This window comes from Neoarius graeffei, chromosome 5 (genome assembly GCF_027579695.1).
Source record: "Neoarius graeffei isolate fNeoGra1 chromosome 5, fNeoGra1.pri, whole genome shotgun sequence".
Lineage (NCBI taxonomy): Eukaryota > Metazoa > Chordata > Actinopteri > Siluriformes > Ariidae > Neoarius > Neoarius graeffei.
In genome coordinates this window covers 93,149,438-93,170,868 of record NC_083573.1, presented here as the reverse complement: position 1 = coordinate 93,170,868, position 21,431 = coordinate 93,149,438, and the positions used below count along the sequence as shown (strand labels likewise).

General features: G+C 42.4%; 1 protein-coding gene and 1 long non-coding RNA gene across 8 annotated transcripts in view; both read right to left on the bottom strand.

Annotated features, from left to right (window-relative positions):
• Nucleotides 1–6,670: 6,670 nt before the first annotated feature.
• On the bottom strand, nucleotides 6,671–9,398 carry LOC132887128 (uncharacterized). The gene is made up of 2 exons (XR_009654771.1): nucleotides 8,360–9,398; nucleotides 6,671–8,219 (listed from the first exon to the last, which is right to left on the bottom strand). It is a non-coding gene; the product is annotated as an uncharacterized LOC132887128 (long non-coding RNA).
• An 11-nt stretch (nucleotides 9,399–9,409) lies between these two features.
• The window catches only part of nck1b (NCK adaptor protein 1b), a 215,461-nt gene continuing 203,439 nt past the window's right edge, over nucleotides 9,410–21,431 (bottom strand). For all 7 annotated transcript variants that reach the window (XM_060922528.1, XM_060922532.1, XM_060922530.1 and 4 more), the window contains 2 exons: nucleotides 18,248–18,966; nucleotides 9,410–12,551 (listed from right to left, as the gene is read on the bottom strand). In XM_060922528.1, coding sequence (XP_060778511.1) covers nucleotides 12,351–12,551; nucleotides 18,248–18,966 — 920 coding nt within the window. In that variant the 3' untranslated portion in view covers nucleotides 9,410–12,350. The remainder of the gene's footprint in view (nucleotides 12,552–18,247; nucleotides 18,967–21,431) is intronic.

Below are 21,431 nucleotides of genomic sequence, written 5' to 3'. Positions count from 1 at the left end.
TGTTGCGTTTTTAAATTTTTTTTTTTTGGGAGGGGGTGGAGTTTGTTTTCAAGTAGAGTTTTTATTTCGTCCTCGGTTGGTTCAGTAACGCGCCGCCATTTTGTTTTTTTCTGGAGATATTTTGCAGGGACGGGACTACCATCTTTTTTTTTTCTTAGCTATTTCTTTTAAATACTTGATAAAGTGAAATATCTGACTTGATGCACTCTGCCATTTTGTTTTTCTCTACTCATGAACTGATAGCCTGGTCGTAGAGTAGCCAATCAGAGTGCGCGATTGCTCATATCTAGTGAATGTGGATAGAGAAAAAAAAAATTCATTTGCTTCATTATACCAACCTGTTGATCATTTTCCTTTAACAGCAAGCTGTTTTAGTTCTCACAGAGACAAACCCCGTGAGCATCGTTATTCCGAGATTGCAACTGTAGTTGTTATGGTTACCAGCATGTAAGACCAAGTACAAGTCATAGAGTTTTATATACTAGTGCATCTCAAAAAATTAGAATACCATGAAAAAGTTCCTTTTTTTCCATAATTTAATTCAAAAAGGTAAACTTTCATATATTCTATATTCATTACATGTAAAGTGATATTTAAAGCCTTTTTTTGTTTTAATTTTGATGATTATGGCTTATAGCTCATGAAAATCAGAAATCCAGTATCTCAAATTATTAGAATATTCCCTAAGATCAATCAAAAAAAGGATTTACAATACAGAAATGTCCAACTTCTGAAAAGTATATTCATTTATACACTCAATACTTGGTTGGGGCTCCTTTACCATGAATTACTGTATCAGTGCGGTGTGGCATGGAGGTGATCAGTCTGTGGCACTGCTGAGGTGTTATTGAAGCCCAGGTTGCTTTGATAGTGGCCTTCAGCGTATCTGTATTTTTGGGTCGGGTGTTTCTCATCTTCCTCTTGACAATACCCCATAGATTCTCTATGGGGTTCAGGTCAGGCAAGTTGGCTGGCCAATCAAACACAGTAATATCATGGTCAGCAAACCATTTGGTAGTAGTTTTGGCACTGTGGGCAGGCGCTAAGTCCTGCTGGAAAAGGAAATCAGCATCTCCAAAAAGCTCGTCAGCAGATGGAAGCATGAAGTGCTCTAAAATCTCCTGGTAGATGGCTGTGTTGACTTTGGACTTGATAAAATACAGTGGACCAACACCAGCAGATGACATGGCACCCCAAATCATCACAGACTGTGGAAACTTCACACTGGGCTTCAAACACCTTGGATTCTGTGCCTCTCCACTCTTCCTCCAGACTCTAGAACCGTGATTTCCAAATTAAATGCAAAATGTACTTTCATCTGAAAAGAGGACTTTGGACCACTGAGCAACAGTCCATTTCTTTCTCTCCTTAGCCCAGATAAGACACTTCTGACATTGTCTCTGGCTCAGGAGTAGCTTGATATTAGGAATGCGAAAGTTGTATCCCCTTTCTTGAAGATGTCTGTTCGTGATGGGTCTTGATACACTGACGCCAGCTTCAGGCCACTCCTTGTGAAGCTCTCCCAAGTTCTTGAATCAACTTTTTTTTGACAATCCTCTCAAGACTGCGGCCATCCCTGTTGCTTGTGCACCTTTTCCAGCCACCCTTTTCAGCAATGACCTTTTGTGGCTTACCCTCCTTGTGGAGGGCATCAGTGATCATCTTCTGGACAACAGTCAAGTCAGCAGTCTTCCCCATGATTGTGGTTGTGTGTACTGAACTAGACTGAGAGATACACTGTGTTCATACTGTTTTACTCAAACTCAAAATGAAATATTCTAATATTTTGAGATGGTTTTTTATGTTTTTGTACTGTATGCCATACTGATTAAAATTAAAATAGAAAAATGTTTGAAACATTTTAGTTTGTGTAATGAGTCTATAATATATAACTTTCACTTTCTTAAATAACTGATGGAAAAATATATATATATAAATAAATAATTTTCTCTTGACAATGGCTATGATGTGTCTGAATGAGGAAGAGTGAATCTGCTCACAGGAAATCAGTGTCCGAGAGACCGACGGGACACGCCGTGTGGGGAAATCCGCGCGATCCTGAGCAGGATCAAAAGCATTCATTGATGGAACTGAGTAAAAGCATCTTCAATTTACCGGAAAGAAGGGAAGAAAACAACCGTAACATGAAAGCAGAGGAGTTGTTTGTTCAGATTTGGGCTGAGGTTGTTTTTTTGTGCTTCCTTGAGACCTTGACACTCTGACACACATTCCAGGAGAAATATACAGCTGTAGGGTTCGAGACAAATCTGTGTGATGGAGTTTAAGATGAACAGATGAAAAACCTCCAGGTGGAACGAAAGCACAGGGTCAGAGGTCACTGCAGGAGAAAAAGAGAGACACACGGTTTCCTTGGAGGTCATGATGAGCGAGGCTGAGAACAGAACAGCTCACGTTCCATCGATACCATTCTCTGAAAGAAAGCCTCTCTGAACTCAGGTGAAGTTTCTGCATCTGTGACCTCTGACCTCATGCGGGATGCAACGTGGAGTCTTCGACAGGAATAGAACTGCTCTGTGTGGCCCAGCAGTGAAATCCTTCGCACGAGGACTGCAGGAGAAATGTTCACGGTTGGTTTTGGTTTCCTGTTTCCATTATTTTTCACTTCTGCAATGAAGACTGGAATTTCAGTGAAACAACCAAATGAGCATTTCATCTATCCATCTACACTACCGTTCAAAAGTTTGGGGTCACTTTGAAATGTCCTTATTTTTGAAAGAAAAGCACTGTTCTTTTCAACGAAGATCACTTTAAACTAATCAGAAATCCACTCTATACATTGCTAATGTGGTAAATGACTATTCTAGCTGCAAATGTCTGGTTTTTGGTGCAATATTGACCTTTCCCACTCACGTGACCTTCGTAAACGCGACCGCCATTTTGGACATGAAGTGGACTTCGGTTCGAATCGGTTTGAATGTGAGGAAGACGACAAATGAAAAACAAAAGAAAAAGGAGCGAGATGCAGAAAACACCTTCACTATCCAGCGACGTCGGGCATTTACAGGGCGAGTATTTGCAAAAATTGAGGTTAGCAGGCTTAAGGCCAATTTATGCTGACAACCCAGTCCTCGCAGACGGTGTCGCAGACAGTGTCTGCGTAGCCCCCCCACCTTCGCAGACGCTCTGCGCGCACCTCCCAAAAATTGTGACCACCGCAGAAGCCTCGCAGACAGCGTCGCAGACAAGAGGGCTCTGATTGGTCCACTCTACATCCGCTGTACACGCACTTCCGCTTCCCTACTTTCCCAGTTTGGTTTGTTTTCACGACCGGCATTTTTAAAAACACGAGCGAAGATGGAGCAGCACGAAGAGCGGTTGATTGAGGAAGTACGTACATCTATACGACTCCAGTTCTAGTCATTATAAAAAAAAAAAGTTCTAGTCATTATAAGTAACCGGAGGATAAACACTCCACTAACCACACCCACCAACTACTCCTAGCGACTTCGCGCCCCCTTGCGTTGTGCCGGTGAATAACATCGCGCACGCCTATTCCCCCGCTCAACAATAAATTACAACTGTCTGCGAAAAGCTATCTGCGAAAGCCTTGTCGCAAGAGCATGCAGAGGCCTTTAGAGAACGACGTTTACCGTACAGAAATAACGGTTTATGGCACAGACCCTTTCGGTTCTCGCTTATCTAGCTGCTACAATGACTGCAACAATAATCCCTAACACACATTTAAGTATCCGTCGTAAAGACGTGAAACTCGTCGAGTGACGAGTGTGTTCATTGATAAGCTAACACAATCTAAAAGTAGACATTACCTCTGATCTGTCCTACAGTCTACCAACAGCAAAGGAACACAACGTTAGCTAATGTCGTTAGCTAATAGCTACTACAGAAGAACAAAGAGGTTACAATGGGTTATTTTAGCCTATTTGGTTACACACTCGCCGCCACAGAATGTTAACAGCAATGTAATGCCTTTTCTGGCTAATTTTATTCGTCTTACCTCCAACAAAGTGGTCACTACACAAGCGCTGGTATGCCGAAGGCTGCCAATCTTTCCTGTTAATGACCGCTATCCATCTTCTCCGTCGGTCAGCATCTGTCAGGATCCGATAAAATGATAAATCTTGCCTTGTGTGTTGATGGTTACTACATCCAGGTGCACAACAATATAATGGCATGATGGAAGTCTTGCTGAAAGTAAAAACTTTCTTTGATGGCTATATTCCTTTCGATGCTTCGTCGTCGTTCCTTGTTGTTGGCTGTGGTAAACTACTGGTAGTTCATGTCCAAAATGGCGGCCGCGTTTGTCGTGACGTCACGTGGGATGGGTCAATAGAGGCCCATTTCCAGCAACTCTCACTCCAGTGTTCTAATGGTACAATGTGTTTGCTCATTGCCTCAGAAGGCTAATGGATGATTAGAAAACCCTTGTACAATCATGTTAGCACAGCTGAAAACAGTTGAGCTCTTTAGAGAAGCTATAAAACTGACCTTCCTTTGAGCAGATTGAGTTTCTGGAGCGTCACATTTGTGGGGTCGATTAAATGCTCAAAATGGCCAGAAAAATGTCTTGACTATATTTTCTATTCATTTTACAACTTATGGTGGGAAATAAAAGTGTGACTTTTCATGGAAAACACAAAATTGTCTGGGTGACCCCAAACTTTTGAACGGTAGTGTATCATTCATCTCTCTCTCTCCAGGGATCCCAGACGTCCGCTATTTAGCGGAATTCCGCTATTTTTCTAGCCAAAGTGGTGGTGTTTTTTTTTTTTTAAATCTCTTGTATATCCGTTAAAAATATGTTTAAGTAAAATGACCAGCAGAATACGTTCTGATTTGGTTTGCTTGTTTGGCGAGGTTTTTGTCAGCTTCGTTTGTTCTCGTTGACATTCGGGAACACTCGGAAGTTAAATTGATGTAAATACCGCGAGACTGTACGCGATAGAACAAGAAAACAATATGGCTGCGCCCATTTGCTAGAAAATGTGTTTTAACTCCATTCATGCTTTTGTTTCTAATGCGTTGAATTTAATTCAATATGCAGGGCTGTGACATTTCCGCGGATTCTGTCGCGAAAAATATCATCTTCACAAAACGTCTATTTTGCATTAAAAATCATTAGGGGGGTCTAGTCGGTTTTAATCATAGGTTTTAATCGCTTTGCACGAGACCGGCGGCTCAGCCGGACCCGCGGAGTTTTATGCCAGCTGAGCGTGGAACACGTCTTGACTGCGACTCAGGAGCAGTGTTGCCAGATTGGGCGGTTTCAAGTGCATTTTGGTGGGTTTTGAACATATTTTGGGCTGCAAGATCAGACATAGTTAAGATGCCATCAAAAAGGAAAGCTAAGGAGGTGTTTGAGAGAGATGCAAAGAGGGCTAGAAAAGAACACACAGACAGACTGAAGGAAAAGATGAAAAAGAACAAGTTTGCAAAACTGAAAGAGATGGTGTTAAAGACTTTCATTAGATGCTGTTTGACAGACTATGAACATTTTGTAAATAGCTTTAATAGAGGAATGCAAATACTATAGAACTAATTACTAATAGCCTTACTGAAAGATGAATTGAAAGAAATAGCTGGGAGTGATGCAAAGAGGAATAGAAGGAGCCAGAAGTAAAAGATGTAAATAATAGAAACATTCGTTTTTTTAAACTTTTGCTCTGTAGACAAGAGACATTGTGAGAGATTCTTGGAAAAAGCCAGGACAGAATACAAGAATTAAGTGTAATTTGGAAGACAACAGGTATCTCTCACTTAAATACTGAGCGTGATTTTTCACAAAGTCATTTTGAAAGGCCCATCAAAGTTTTCTTTCATTAACATTTCTTTAAATTGTTATTTACACATTTTTTTTACTTTTATTTTGATTAAGAGAGAAAATACACAGGCACTTATTAGACATTTCAAGGTATTTTACATGGATCTTTCATTTTAAAAGAGAAAACTGTTGATCGGTATTTTATATGGCAAAATGAAGACCAAGACTAGTCAAATATTTACTTGTCAAGATCAATTTTTGACTTGCAGGAAATGCTCAGAATGCACCATATAACACCTAAAATGGCTTGGTGTCCGGCTTATGTTGGGGGGCCGTGCCCCCCAGACCCCCCCTTTTCCTCGGATTTCTTATTTACAATTTCACAGCCCTGAATATGTTGTGGAAAAAAGATATCATCCATAAAAGAGATAGCGGAACAGTGTCCGGGTTAGAAGTATATTCTTCAAAGCTACATTTTCATCTAATTTTTATAACTAATTTTTTTTTTTTCCACTTATGTCATTGATTACAAAATACGGCATCAAATAGATACACATTATTGTTAAATTCTGTTGCTTTTCTATGTTAAATCTATGTAAAAAATGTGTTCTATAGCATCTTTAAATGTTAAAATCTCAACAGTTTCAGGGGGCTTGCAGCGCCCTTGACCCCTGCTGATAGTTTCTTACATTCCTCTATTTTTTTCAATTACTGCTGGGATCCCTGTCTCTCTGTCCCTTTTAATACATGACCTAAATGGTTAGAAAAGCAGCTTTGGGACCAAAAGGTTGCCGGTTCAATTCAGCAGGAATGGGTGAAGTGCCCTTGAGCAAGGCGCCGAACCCCCCGCTGCTCCCCAGTATAACAGCGTCTGCAAAATGCCTGTAATGAAATGCAACGCAATGACATGATGCGAAGAGAGAGAAAGTGTTTGGTTTACGTACTTTATTACTTCCTTTGCACAGTCTAATAAACTTCTATTAGATATGAAGACGAGTCCATGTAGATAGTGAGCATGTAAGTACAATTATTTTTCACAGCATCGTCTCTCAGTCGCCTCCTCGAACAGACCGGCTCTCGACGTGGGTTCAGGGTCAGGAAGAATCGGTTTCTCTAAACGCTACAGGTTTAGATTTTACATCACATCACAAAGCTCGATTTTCATTCGAGTCTGTCCGGTCATCAGCGTCAAAGTGTTTAACAAGGACTGTTCGAGTTCGAGATCAGCTAGGAACCTCATGGTTCATCAAGATGATGTTAATTTAGAGGAAGGAAGAAAAAAAATATATATATCACATTTTTGTGTTGGAAATAAATCAGAAAAAAAAAAGAAGAAGAGCCTCCTGTCCATGCAGCTGTATTTGTATTTCGTATACAAGAGCTACAATCTGATCCGGACCAACGCTGCGTGAAGTGATCTGTAAGGAAGTAGATGCGGATCGTCGGGTTTGGCTTATCACAATCCTCACGTTTCGTTCCGTGTGTTGGCACGCAAATCAAACTGAGGCATGGATGAATGAATGAATGAATGAATGCAGACTTTGTCCTTAAATCCAATCCAATCCTCATCGATCTGGGCGTGCCTTTACGCTACAAGGCTCCTTTTCTTGTCCACATGTCTCTTAGAACAGACTGATAACGTTCACGTTAGTAGATTAGACAGATTCTTAAAAAAAAAAACACACAAAAATCTCAACACTACAGCATTAAATATCCTTTCAAAGATCAGACTGAAGCGATTCTTTAACAATTAAAAAAAAAAAAAAACATGAACAACAAACCGTCTAACTCTCCCGATTTATAAATTAATCTGTACATCCTGAATACAAGCGCAGCCACTTTAAAAAAAAAAAAAGAGCTAACCATGGTGAGTGATGGAGCTGTAAAAAAAAAAAAGGTCACTTACGTCATACCATGCAAATGAGTGAACGAACGAGCCAAATTTTCAGATATGTATCTAATCGCAGTGTCGAACCGAACAACAGGAAAGAAGAAGTCGGACACAGAAATTCACATCGGAGCCAGATTCCGCACATGCAAAGCAATACTCGAATAACAGAAGGTGTGGTGAGCTGAGAGAAAGGAAAGGACGCGCACTCAAACGCAAAGCCTTTTTGGTTCGGAGCAACAGTAACGAAGGCACTTTTTTCCTTTTGCGTGTGTTTATATTAAAAAAAAAAAAAAAAAAAAAACACACACCACAACACAACCACTTGCACACCATCTGCTTCTCTCTCTCCAACCTTTTTGGATAGATCTCCTCTTCCAGATCGAGTTTCAGTGCCGTGCTCACCCTTGACTCGGATCCGTGCCTGCCTGTGTGAGCACGTTTTCCACGTTTTTCCATTCGCTCCGTGAAAAATCCCCCATTTCTCACTCCTTCCCTGATCCAACTCACTCCTTCCTACAGCTGGGGAAGTAATCAGCGAGTGCTGATGTTCCCCAGGAAGAAGGCCTGAGTGAGCAACACCATCGACCCCTGATCTCGTTCGGAAAAGGGAGGAAAAAAACAAAAAACACATCCTCTTATTCACTGTGGTTTTAAATATCAATCCCAACAACAACAACATTTTAACCATCCTCGAAGAGTTTACCAAACCAAACAGGAACTAGACGCACCGCCATTTAAGGCCGTATCCCAGTCCAACAACTCTGAACATCTGATTACGGCATGCTGCTTGGCGTTTCCACACCGCCATCGCCATCCCGTTTAACATGCAGCATTGTGTAAACAATAAATGTGATGAATATAATCCAGGGACTCCTACACACACACACACACACACACACACACACACACACACACACACGGTGACACAGTTACAGCACATGTAAAACAGCTGGTTCACCAAGTGCGAGAAAGAAAAAAAAAAATCAGTCAGAATGAGTCATGATGAACCCTGAAAGCCGCATGAGGTCCTTCAGGCCCGAGTCCTGAGTGAAGATTTCCTGGCCGTAACACCTTGCATTAACAACGCGATCGTCATGTTTGCAAAACGGAACGGTATCGGAGCTTCGTGAGCGAGATACGATGTCAAATTCGTCTGTACAAACCAGGGCTTTGAACCGGTTCAAGGAACGAAAACCGGGAACTTTTTCTATTTCACATGGAACAGAAACGAAACCAGAAACTTTATTATTTTTTATGTTCCGGAACAGAAACGCTTATTAAAAATAATGGTAACCGGTTAATACCGGTTTTTATTTCGTTCCTCAAAGTTTCTGTAGCCTACAAATAAAAAAGCCATTCTTCTCCTGCACAAGTTTCTATGACCCGCTGGGGTTCACTTCCTGTGTGACATTCGCTGACTGAATGGAGAGAGCGGGAAGGTGGACTACTATCACGTCTCCATTACTGAGTGTCTGAGCAAAGAAGAGCCTGAACGTTGCAACCTCCCTATTGGCTGTTTGTAAAAATGTATCAGTTGTTGCCCTTCCCACGGGAATCATCGCGGGCTCGAGAGACGAGACCTGACGAGTTAGTTCGTTGGTAGCAGAACAAAATGTCTGGACACAAATCGGGTTTTCAGAAAAGGAAAGAAAATAAACGGAGGGTCGAAAATACAAAAAAGGAGGCAGAAAATGCAAAACGAGTTTTAAGGTAGGACAAATGGTTAGTTTTCTGAGGCAGCCCGCCGTGGCTGCCTGCAGGCTTATTTATTATAGCCCATTTAGTTAAAATAGTTGATATAAAATGTTTATAGTTATAGTTATGTGATGGTTGTCCTGATTTAGACTGGTGTTTTTTTTGGGGGGGGGGGTTGCGCGATGTTGCACCCGGGTCCAGATTAGGGCAGAACCGGCCCTGGCTACATTTCAGGTGTAGTTTGTTTTATGTATGTATGTACTTGCATAGATGTGTACTTGGTCTTCCAATATGGCGCCTAACAAAATCTCGCGGCGCGGTGACGTCATGCGGTAGCCCTCTATAGGGCCTGACTAGCCTTTGGTAACACACTAAACGAATTATCTTTCATTTTTGGCACTTTTTCTGTTTGTGTAGATGGGAAGACATACTGAGAATCCAAATCGCCAACATTTGAAATAATAATTGTTTTGAATTATTTCTTGTCTTATTTAATGAAGGTTGTAATAGAATTAGCCTACATTTGGCTTAAGCTGGATGAGACAGAGACATAATTTTATAGCCATTTGTTAAACAGCTGACAGGGAACGTAATTAACCGTTCCGGGAGCGAAATTTTTTTGTTCTAACCGGTTTGGGAACGTCTATTTAATGGTGGAACCCAAAACCGGAAACGTTAAAATTCCGTTTCTGTTCGGAACGAACCAATAGGAAAAAAATTCCGGTTCAAAGCCCTGGTACAAACGTAACAGAAGGATGGCAAGCGTTTCAGAAAGCTATATACGGTACACATCGGTATCTTGTGGGGGGAGGGGGAGGAAAAGACGCGTTCCATGTTGATAGGCAGTAGATCAGAGACGCACTACCATTGTAGTGCTCAAGTCCAGGCGTTAACCGCATTCGGCCTCGTAAATTGGACACTCGGATTTTTTCTTTATTTTTTGTAACGTGCCCTAAAAATTCGGAATAAAATATTTATATCTACATTAATTTTTGTTCAAGAGAACGCACGTTCACCTGGTCATATGTCACGTTCAGGAACAAACTAACGTTAATGGCGCTAAAATGCTTGAAGAGAACGCCGCTAGGATTGTCCGCTTTGCTTATTCAGACTTCTCGCAGCCTGGGCCCGCCCATCCTAAGTGTGACGCAACACGAGGGCCTGTTGCGAGCTTAGTCTGGCCAGGCAAGCTATCTCCAGCTCTTCCAAGCTCCCGAAAAATCGGGAGCCAATCAACTTTGAGCATCTCCAACGGCCCTGGGTAGAGGCGTGTTCAAGGCACTGACGTGGTAGAACTGCGACCGGAAGCCATAGATTGTTTACAGAATCTATGCCGGAAGCGCTTCATTCACTACAAACATTACGAACATGGAGCAAGTTCTCATTGAAAACGGAGCAAAGAGCAGCCCTGGAGGTATTTATTGAAAGGAAGGACGTTTTCGCCTTGCTCCCGACCGGCTTCGGTAAGAGTTTAATCTACCAGTTAGCCCCGTCGCGTCACATACGTCAGAGGAAAGAGTGATGTGATTGGTTTAAGCTTCGTCACAGCCTTTTCTGGCTTCGACCAGTAGCAAACCGAGACATTTCAGGGAGGCGGGTCAACCACGCACTTTGGGAAACGGTTGGGCTGAATATCTTTGCCAGACCAATAGCTCGCCGAGCTTTGAAGTCGCGTTAGCCAGACTAGACTTCTCATGCAGTGGGAAAAAATGCACTGCTATGCGTTCCATATGTAGAAGAACTATCGAGGAGACGACGGGGAAGTGACACGCTATGTTCATTGCTCTGTTGATGGTGGGCGGGGCTTGCTGAGCGACGAACTAGCTGGCGTTAACCCTCTCTCGTGTCATCTGCCCTGTTGATAATGGGCGGGGCTTGGTGAACAAGCTTGTTATCTGTAGCCTATCAACTAAAACGGAACAGCAGTCGAGCAGGAACGTTGGCCCAACCCAGTAGCAGAGACGCTTTCATACCGTATAAAGGCAGCAACAGCCACCGTCACACGGTGCAGTTGGGGTCTTGTTCTCGGACTCGACTACAACGCTGGCGAGACAGCTACTCCGCATACTGTGCTGTAGATCCAAAACGCAGATAACGTGAAGTACCAAGTGTCAACTCCTATCTTTATCATCTTTGTTAATGCAAGGTGCAAGCAAACATCTAGCCACTTTGCAGTGAAACGTATACGCCACGCACGAAAACGACCGCCGACACCCAACCTGTGTAAGAAATCAAACTCAGGACTCCAGTTTGCTTCAGCTTCACCATTCTTACTGCTCGAGCATGCTCAGGAAACATCCATCACTCAAAAAAAAAAGGATCGAGCTTTTAAATATAGCACAGTTTCCTGTCCCCTCTCTCTCTTCAGCCTGACGTGATGTGAAGACAGGAAGAACGCAGCCGCGACATCCTGTTAAGCTGTAAGCGGCTGTTTCTTCTGATATTCTCTGTAAACACTGAGAAAAACAAAACGTGGCTAAAACCGTGCTAGATGACGGGCTTTGGTCGCTCGCCCATGTTTATTCTGAAGAAATGTTGGATCCCTATAAATATAGTAAATATAGCATGTTTAATTAATTAATTAATCAATCAATCAACTCTCTAAGTTGCTTTATTCAAGCGATTTGAAAAGCAGGCGATGTGGAAAACTGTGCAGTTCATCAGTTTTCTGAAATTCAACAAACGGATGGAGGAGTAATCCGACGACACAATTACTGAACGAAGCTGTAAAAAAAAAAAAAAAAAAAAAAAAAGGATATATATTAAGAAGAGAAAACCTAAGTTGTAATTCTAATACATGTTAACAGCAAAATACATCACCTAGGCCCTAAACAGAATGGTATTTTGATACACGTCCAACCATGAAGCGGTCTCTGAGCACGAACACGGGAGTCCAAAACCAACCGTCCGTCCGTCCGTCCCCCACCCCTTTCCCTTTCCTTTCCGATGTTGGAATGCTCTATTTTCCAAGTCTCTCAGTCCTGCCACGTGGCTCGAGATTTCCAATGCGGGTCGTGATCCGGATCAGGAGGCAGCCAGGGCCTTGATCAGGTACAGTTTGTCGCCCTGCTCGCTGGTGAAGATCGGCGCCTTTTTGTAGTGTTCCACCAGTTCCTCCATGGAGCTGAACTTGCGTTGTCCGATGCAGTACAGGTTGTCCTTCAACTGCACTTTGAAATGCTTGTTTTTGGTCTGGGCCTTCAGCGATATGGAGAAATCGTTGGGCTACAAACAGGAACAGAAAGATAGCACGGGTTTAGAGATAACAGATTTTGGTATGCAAATTTAAAAAAAAAATGTACAGAAATCAAACTTTTTTGGGCAACTTTTTAAGATCGTCCAATCAGAGTGCTGGCAGCGAATCGCATGACCACTTGAGAGCTTGTGAAATTTTCAACAAAGATGGCGGCGGCCATCTCCAGCAGTGGAGCGAAGAAAAACAGATGAATTATAGTTGTTTGTAAACCTAAAGTGATAAACTTGGGCCATTATTCAAAAACGTTGTTTCCGGTCCACCGGCCGGGTGAGTGCCGTTTGTGCGGTTGAATTTTTTTTTTTAACGCCGGTTTTTCGACATTTTTTTCAGGTTCGTAAATCTAAAGTCGAACTTGACATTTCCGCATTCCCAGGGCTTTCCACTAAGGCTCATACTAGCCAGCCACGACAAATAAGTAGCCAGCCGGGGGGGAGTAAACACAAAATAAACTCCTGTGCATGCAGTTCCCAGGATTAAATGTATTTTCCACAGACCATTTATTTCTTCACTTTACTCAAATACAAAGTAAAATGGCCGTAAATCTTCTCTCTTTTCTTGCGTATTGCATCATGAGGCGTTCCTGGCTTGTAAATCTCTTATTTTCGGTGCATGACACATTCACGCAACTGAGCATGCTATGAATTAACAACGACAACGGTCTGCAGTGGGGCGACACAATTACACACTCAGCCAACATTTCTCCATTTGTGTATGAAAATACACTCCAACCACTCAGTTTGGGTTCATTTACAACCAACGGTGTCTTTTGATGCCAGCACGTAATTGAACGAGAGAAGGCTGGTTTACCGGAGACAAAATAAGCCTTCGACGGCCCCGACACACTACTGCCTCCGCCGAGTGCGCGCGCACACCGCATGTCGGGGCCGCGGATGAGTTACTCTCCCTGATCAACGAAGTCGGCGGGGAATTTGTGGTTATTATCGGTACAAACAGCGCGAATCACAACTTAAATGAGTGCGGTTCAGTTTGACATTATTGTCAGTCCGTTAGATAAACATTTAATTTTATTAAAATCGAAAATTAATATTTAGAGCCTGTGGGCTACAAAAATAATAGTCATTAAAGTAGCCGGCTGGACTTAACTGTGTAGTCGGCGCTTGTAGAAAGCCCTGCATTCCGCGCAGAATATAGAATCGAATCAGCTCTGTGCATGCGCCATGCGGCACAAAAAAACGCCAGCCACCATGAAGGAAGGAGATCCGGAGTTTTCAAACATTTGCTTAAGTGTGAAATCGCAAAATGGTATTCTAGCGAACAACAAAATAGTAAAGATTCAGAAAAACAAATCATTCAGTGATCATTTTAATAGTGTAATTTCATCCGAACTCGGCCTAACGCTCGATTTAGAACTACACAAAGTCCGTGTGTCGGACAGTTTAAGTACCTTTGTAAAAGTTTTGCAAATGTTGCAGTCAGCATTTAAAATGCTAACTTACAGTTTTTGTACAAGTTTCAGTTGATTAAACCGTCATATTTTATTAAATGTGTCTGCTTTTGTAATAAAAAAAAGTACTGAAAGAAAAAGCAAACACAGCATTGCGATTTCTTATCAATCCATAAAAAAAAAAAAAAATCCCTCCCTCCCGACTGAAAAATTTTTTTGCTCACCCGGTGGACAGGAAACGGATTTTTTTTTTTTTAAGGATGGCCTTACCTCATCAAATGCTTAGAAAACCGACAGACATCTATTTTTATGCTCAGGTTGCAATTAAGACATCCATTTCATTTGTTTCAGCTCAGTGTAAACTGCCGTTAGCTAACCGCCGCTCCAGAGAGATTGAATGGGATTTAGCTCACTAGCGGTGGTTTTTGCTAACATAGTTAGCTGAAAGTTATCGCTAGCTATGTAGGGATAACGTTAGCTCTCTTGCGTCGAGTTAAAAGTGATGGACAGCTCATGATTTTTATTTACTTTTATTTTTTTGTGATAGATTGTCAAACTTATTGTCTGATCTAATTCGCATCCAGAGCACGACTACTGTGGAACCCGAGGATGAAACGGTACAAACTTTGGGATCTAAAAAAGAAAAGCAAGCCTTTCAGGAGCTCTGCCACGCCCTTTTCCTCCCCAGCAGCACCTCCTGGTCCATGTCCTTGTGTGTTTTTTGCTGAGATGATGTTTTTGTCAGTTATTAGTGATTGCTACTTGCCTCAGTCACATACAGTGGCATGCAAAAGTTTGGGCACCCTTACTGAAAATGTCTGTTACTGTGAATAGTTAAGTGAGCAGAAGATGAACTGATCACCAAAAGGCATAAAGGTAAAGACGACATTTCTTTTTAGCGTTTTATGCAAGATTTGTGTATTATTTTGGTTTTGTACAACTGGAGAGTGAAAAAAGAAAAGGAACACCATGCGAAAGTTTGGGCACCCCAATACACTTCAGTTCTCAGGTAACTTTTACCAAGGTTCCAGACCTTAATTAGCTTATTGAGCTGTGGCTTGTTCAAGTTCTTCGTTAGGAAAGGTCAGATGATGCAGATTTCAAAGCTGTATAAATTCTCTGACTCCTCAAACTTGTCCCTAAAATCAACAGCCATGGGCTCCTCTAAGCAACTCCCTCGCATTCTGAATAATAAAATAATTGATGCTCACAAAGCAGGAGAAGGCTACAAGAACGTAGCAAAGTGTTTTCAGGTAGCTGTTTCCTCAGATCGTAATGTTATTAAGAAATGGCAGTTAACAGAAACAGTGGAGATCAAGGTGAGGTCTGGAAGATGAAGAAAACTTTCTGAAAGAACTGCTCGTTGGATTGCTAGAAAGGCAAATAAAAACCCCTGTTTGACTGCAAAAGACCTTCAGAAAGATTTAGCAGACCCTGGAGTGGTGGTGCACTGTTCTACTATGCAGCGACACCTGAACAAATATGACCTTCATGGAAGAGTCATCAGAAGAAAACCGTTCCTGTTTCCTAGCCACAAAATTCAGTGTCTGAAGTTTGCAAATGAACATCTAAATAAGCCTGATGCATTTTGGAAACAAGTCCTGTGGACTGATGAAATCAAAATAGAACTTTTTGGCCACAGTGTGCAAAGGTATGTTTGGAGAAAAAAGGGTGCCAAATTCCAGGAAAAGAACACCTCTCCGACTCTGAAGCATGGGTGTGGATGGATCATGCTTTGGGGTTGTGTTGCAGCCAGTGGCACAGGGCACATTTTATTGGTTGAGGGAAGCATGGATTTGAATAAATACCAGCAAATTCTGGAAGCAAACATCACACCATCTGTAAAAAAGTTGAAGTTAAAAAGAGGATGGGTCCTATAATAAGACGATGATCCAAAACACACCTCAAAATCTACAACGGAATACCTCAAGAGGCCCAAGCTGAAGGTTTTGCCCTGGCCCTCACAGTCCCCTGACCTAAACATCATTGAAAATCTGTGGATAGATCCCAAAAGAGCAGTGCATGCAAGACAGCCCAAGAAACTTGTCGAACTGGAAGCCTTTTGCAAGGACGAATGTGTGAAAATCCCCCAGGTAAGAACTGAAAGTTTATTAGCCGGCTACAAAAAGTATTTACAAGCTGTGATACTTGCAAAAGAGGGCGTTACTAGGTACTCACCATGCAGGGTGCCCAAACTTTTGCTTTGGGCCCTTTTCCTTTTTTTTTTGTCATTTTGAAAACATAAAAGATGAAAATAATAAATTGTTTTTGCTTAAAATATAAAGGGAATGAGTCATCTTTAACTTTATGCCTTTTGGAGATCATTTCATCTTTAACTTGCTTAACTGTTCACAGTAACAGCAATTTTGACCAGGGGTGCACAAACTTTTGCATACCACTGTATGCTTTTTTTTTTTTTAAAGACACTTTAAAAAAAAAAAAAGAAAAAAAGTGTTCATTATTAACACATTAATAATTTGGTTATTTTGACTTATAAATGACGCAGTACGCGGTGGTCCGGATCACCGTATTTTCCATACAAAACGAGGGCATTAATTAATTATTTTTCCTGGATTGTGGTCCGGTTCACCGTATGCTGTATTATATTACGATATAAATAAAAACTTACCAAAATCATACTGTGTTTGTCATTTAATACGAGTTTTTTTACAAAGTCGTACATCATTTGTTATTTTTTCTCAAACCGGAAGAGAAATGCATGCGTAAAACACACGCGCAATAAAAGATAGCAGTTCTAACGCATGTAAAAAAGCGGGAGCTGCCACGAGGGAAGTGAAAAATAATTTTACCAACTTTCGTCATTATGTCTCAGGGTGGTTATGAACAGCTTCTAAGGAATAAGAAAAAATGTGCTAGAGACTACAAAGCAACAGAAGAAAGGGCAAAGGAAAGAATTTATTCTAAATTAGGGGAAGAAGTAGCTGAAAATTTAAAATTTATTTGTCTTCTGAACTTGGTGGTCCGGACCACACCTGAAAACGGCGTGGTCCGGACCACAACGGTAGTCCGGACCACCGCGTACCGCGTCAAATGTTAAAATAATGGCGAATTATCTTTTGACCAGAGTATCTATTCCGTTTTGTTCCAGAAGCGAAATAAAGGCGACTGCTGTAAATGTTTCATTGTCCGTCTTTGTGGTGTCTGTCTCCCTGGCAATAGATTTGCTCTTATCGGATTGGTTGTTGCCAATTGTCTGTTGCCCCCGTGTCTCACCTGGTTGCCTATCGCCGGCAACATTGCCCAAAAAGTTGCCCTGTGTATCATCACCTTAACGTAATGCCACTATCTGTAATAGTGTTACAATAGTCGTATTCATATCCAGTTATAAACTAGACGCGACCGTGGTCTAAACTTGGAGGGAGGGGGGAGAAGAAAAAAAAAAAAAAACGAACCAAACCAGCTGGAAAAAATGTTCTATTAACTTACATATTATAGCAAATTATCAAAACAAGCTTTGAACTTCTGAACTTGTACAGTTCCTCAACCTCAGCTACATCATACAAGTTCATCACTGGTCTCAAGAAAGCTTTAGATCTACTGTGACTGACTAAGCTATGGAAAGAATTATCTATCTATCTATCAAAACGAATGTCTTACCCAAATCAGGGAAGTCTTGTTTATTGCGGACAAAAATTAGCTGGCGTTGAAGTGGTATACCAGATCTGTTCCATTCAGCTAGCATGATATTGAACGAGCTAAGTGGAATATATCCGATACACCACTCAACACCAGCCATTATTATTATAATACATGGGTACAAATTCCTTTCGGGTGTTCAGTACGTCTTTTTCAAAATTCTCTCAAAATCTTCCATATTTAACGAAGCAAACCTGGCGGCCATGTTTGTTTGTAAATCGCCAGTCAGTTACTTAGTAACGCGGAAGTTGTGACGCCATGTGGTCTCGACAACCATGTAATATCGTAAACTACGGTATATTCAACGCTCATTCTCCATTGGGCAGAGTGACGTAATACATGTAGGATAAGCGATATGCTAACAATATTGCATGCTATCGAACCAAATGAATGAAACCCGCTAGGACGGAATAGAACACGTTTTTATTCCATCAAAAAAGTGTCCCGTATGGATAATAATAAATTATATTTACTGCAGGTTGCAGGTGAAGATTGTGTTTTAATACTGTTTCTCAACTCTGATGCTTGTTCTTAAAAAAAAAATGCAAAATGGCGGACCTCCTATTTGTATTCATTTATTGGTTACATCTGGTTCTCACTCACCGAGGACTCGCTGTCTCTGATGAGGAAGTCTCCCTCTGTGCCCCTCTGATTGAGCGCTACCTCTGCCTGGTGCCGGGTCACTTTACCGTAGTACCACTCCTTCCCCGCGAAGCGCCCGCTCCCAGAAGGCTCGATGTAGTCAAAGTCAGGTGTCGGGGGTCCCGCCGTGCTCCCAGAGTTCTGCGTCTCCTGCAACATGGTGACGTAGTTCTTGGGCACAAGACCGACCTGCCCGTCAGCTTTGCGGCACTTCCACCACTCCGGGTCGTTTTCCGGCTTCTCCAGGACATCCATCACTTCCCCTTTCTCGAAGTTGAGCTCCTCATCGTTAGTCGAGTTGAACGGATACAGAGCCTGAACCGTATGGAGCACCCGATTGCCGTTTGCGCTGTGTACCACGGCGGCCAGCTTCTCCGACAAGCCCATCATGTCGTTGCTGGCTGAGCCGTCCGAGTCTTCCGTCACGTAGTTGGAAGGGAACCAGCCAGAGCGCCCGTTGTAGCTGCCTCTCCACCAGCCGTCGCTGCACTTTTCCATGACGATGACTCTGGTGCCCTTGACCAGAGACAGCTCGTCCTCCCGCTCGGCAGTGTAGTTAAACTTCACCAGCGCCGGCATGTTCAGGTCGTACAGCCGCTCACCGTTGTCTGGGTAAAAGTCCGCCTCTGCGTTTGATGCCGTATCCCTCATTCCTGTTTTCCGCTTCACCTTTCCGATCCCTGTGAAGATATAAACACATGGATTACTTGAAACCCCGAGTTCAGATCTGACTTGCAAGTGCTTGGGATTTTTACTGGTGTGATGTAAATAAACCAATCACAGCCTAAACAAATCCTAGGACTTAGCTTGATATACTGGCTCTTGAAGGCACTTTCTAATCCAGGGATGCCATGGTTACGGCCCGTGGGCCGGAAGTGGCCCGATTGGACATTACATCCGGCCCGTGGTTGATATGGGAGAGCCAATTTTAATTAATCTCATCTCATTATCTCTAGCCGCTTTATCCTTCTACAGGGTCGCAGGCAAGCTGGAGCCTATCCCAGCTGACTACGGGCGAAAGGCGGGGTACACCCTGGACAAGTCGCCAGGTCATCACAGGGCTGACGCATAGACACAGACAACCATTCACACTCACATTCACACCTACGCTCAATTTAGAGTCACCAGTTAGCCTAACCTGCATGTCTTTGGACTGTGGGGGAAACCGGAGCACCCAGAGGAAACCCACGCGGACACGGGGAGAACATGCAAACTCCACACAGAAAGGCCCTCGCCGGCCACGGGGCTCGAACCCAGGACCTTCTTGCTGTGAGGCGACAGCGCTAACCACTACACCACCGTGCCGCCGCCATTTTTTAATTAAAAAAAATGTAATAAAATAAACTTTCATCTAATGGTTTTTCCTTTAAAAAATTCAAATCTGACGTTTTATTTTTATTCAATTTTCGTGGAATTATTTCAGTTTGTCTTTTGCTGCTGCCGCGCGTGCGCTGACCAGGATGTTAGCCTGCAGCGTTGCGCGCCGTTGAAGGATAAGTACACATCTGTTGCAATCGAATCATTCTACAAATACTTGCCGCCAGAGTACCCAGTTATGACGGCATTTGCAGGCAAAATATTGTGTATGTTTGGGACAACATATATATGTGAGCAGGCCTTTTCTGGGATGAATATTAATAAATCGAAACCGCGTAATCGCCTGACACACGAACATCTCAATGACGTTATGAAAATAGCCACGGCCCAGAACCTGTCCCCCAATGTCGACAAGCTAGTGAAAGTTAAAAGGTGTCGAGCTTCGACAAGGAAAATGTAGCTGAAGTAGGTTTGTCTTCCCATTCGTCATATTCCTGTGTGATATGGTTGGGAGGGAATAAAATGGGTTGGATTTTACTGATGTATGCTGTACAGTAGGCTAATGCCATAGGCATGGGTTTGTGAAAATGTGGGTTGGAGTTGTATGACTGGCAAAGGAAACGTGCCATCTGTTGTTGAGCCAATGCAATGTGAGGTCATATCTGGCTTTTTTCAAGAACCTTACGTTTTTCTACTGAATATTAAGTCACTTTGCGTATTTTTTGGATTGCTTTGTTCTGGCACTTATTTCTATGACTTGTTTCGGAGTGTTTGGCCTTGACTTTTTTAATTGGCCTAACAATGCTTTTATGTGTAAGCCTTCAATAAATATGATCAAAATAATTTACAGTTTACTCGTGTTATTTGTAGAAAATGTGTTGGCATTGGCACCTAGTCCGTTTTGTTGCATTTCTAAATGTGGACTACTTGCATGGATATGTCCGAGTCACATTTTCAAAGGGTAAATACACTGAGTGCAGAATTATTAGGCAAGTGAGTATTTTGACCACAACATCCTTTTAATGCATGTTGTCGCACTCCAAGCTGTTTAGGCTTGAAAGCCTACTACCAATTAAGTATATCAGGCGCTGTGCATCTGTGTAATGAGAGGGGGTGTGGTCTAATGACATCAACACCCTATATCAGGTGTGCATAATTATTAGGCAACCTCTTTTCCTCTGGCAAAATGGGTCAGAAGAGAGATCTGACGGACTTTGAAAAGTATAAAATTGTGAGATGTCTTGCAGACGGATGCAGCACTCTTGAAATTGCGAAGATGTTGAAACGTGATCACCGAACAATCAAGCGTTTCATTGCAAATAGTCAACAGGGTCGAAAGAAGCGTGCGGGGGGAAAAAAGGCACAAAATAACTGCACATGATCTGCGGAAAATCAAGCGTGAAGCTAACAAGCAGCCATTAGCATCCAGTTCTGCCATATTCCAGAGTTGCAACATTCCTGGAGTGTCAAAGAGTACAAGGTGTGCAATACTGAGGGACATGGCCAAGGTAAGGAAGGCTGAAAAACGACCACCACTGAGTAAGGCACACAAGATAAAACGTCAAGACTGGGCCAAGAAATATCTTAAGACTGATTTTTCTAAGCTGCTGTGGTCTGATGAGATGAGAGTGACTCTTGATGGGCCAGATGGATGGGCCTGTGGCTGGATCAGTAATGGGCACAGAGCTCCACTCCGACTCGGACGCCAGCAAGGTGGAGGTGGAGTACTGCTATGGGCTGGTATCATCAAAGACGAGCTTGTTGGACCTTTTCGAGTTGAGGATGGACTCAAACTCAACTCCCAGACCTACTGCCAGTTCCTGGAAGA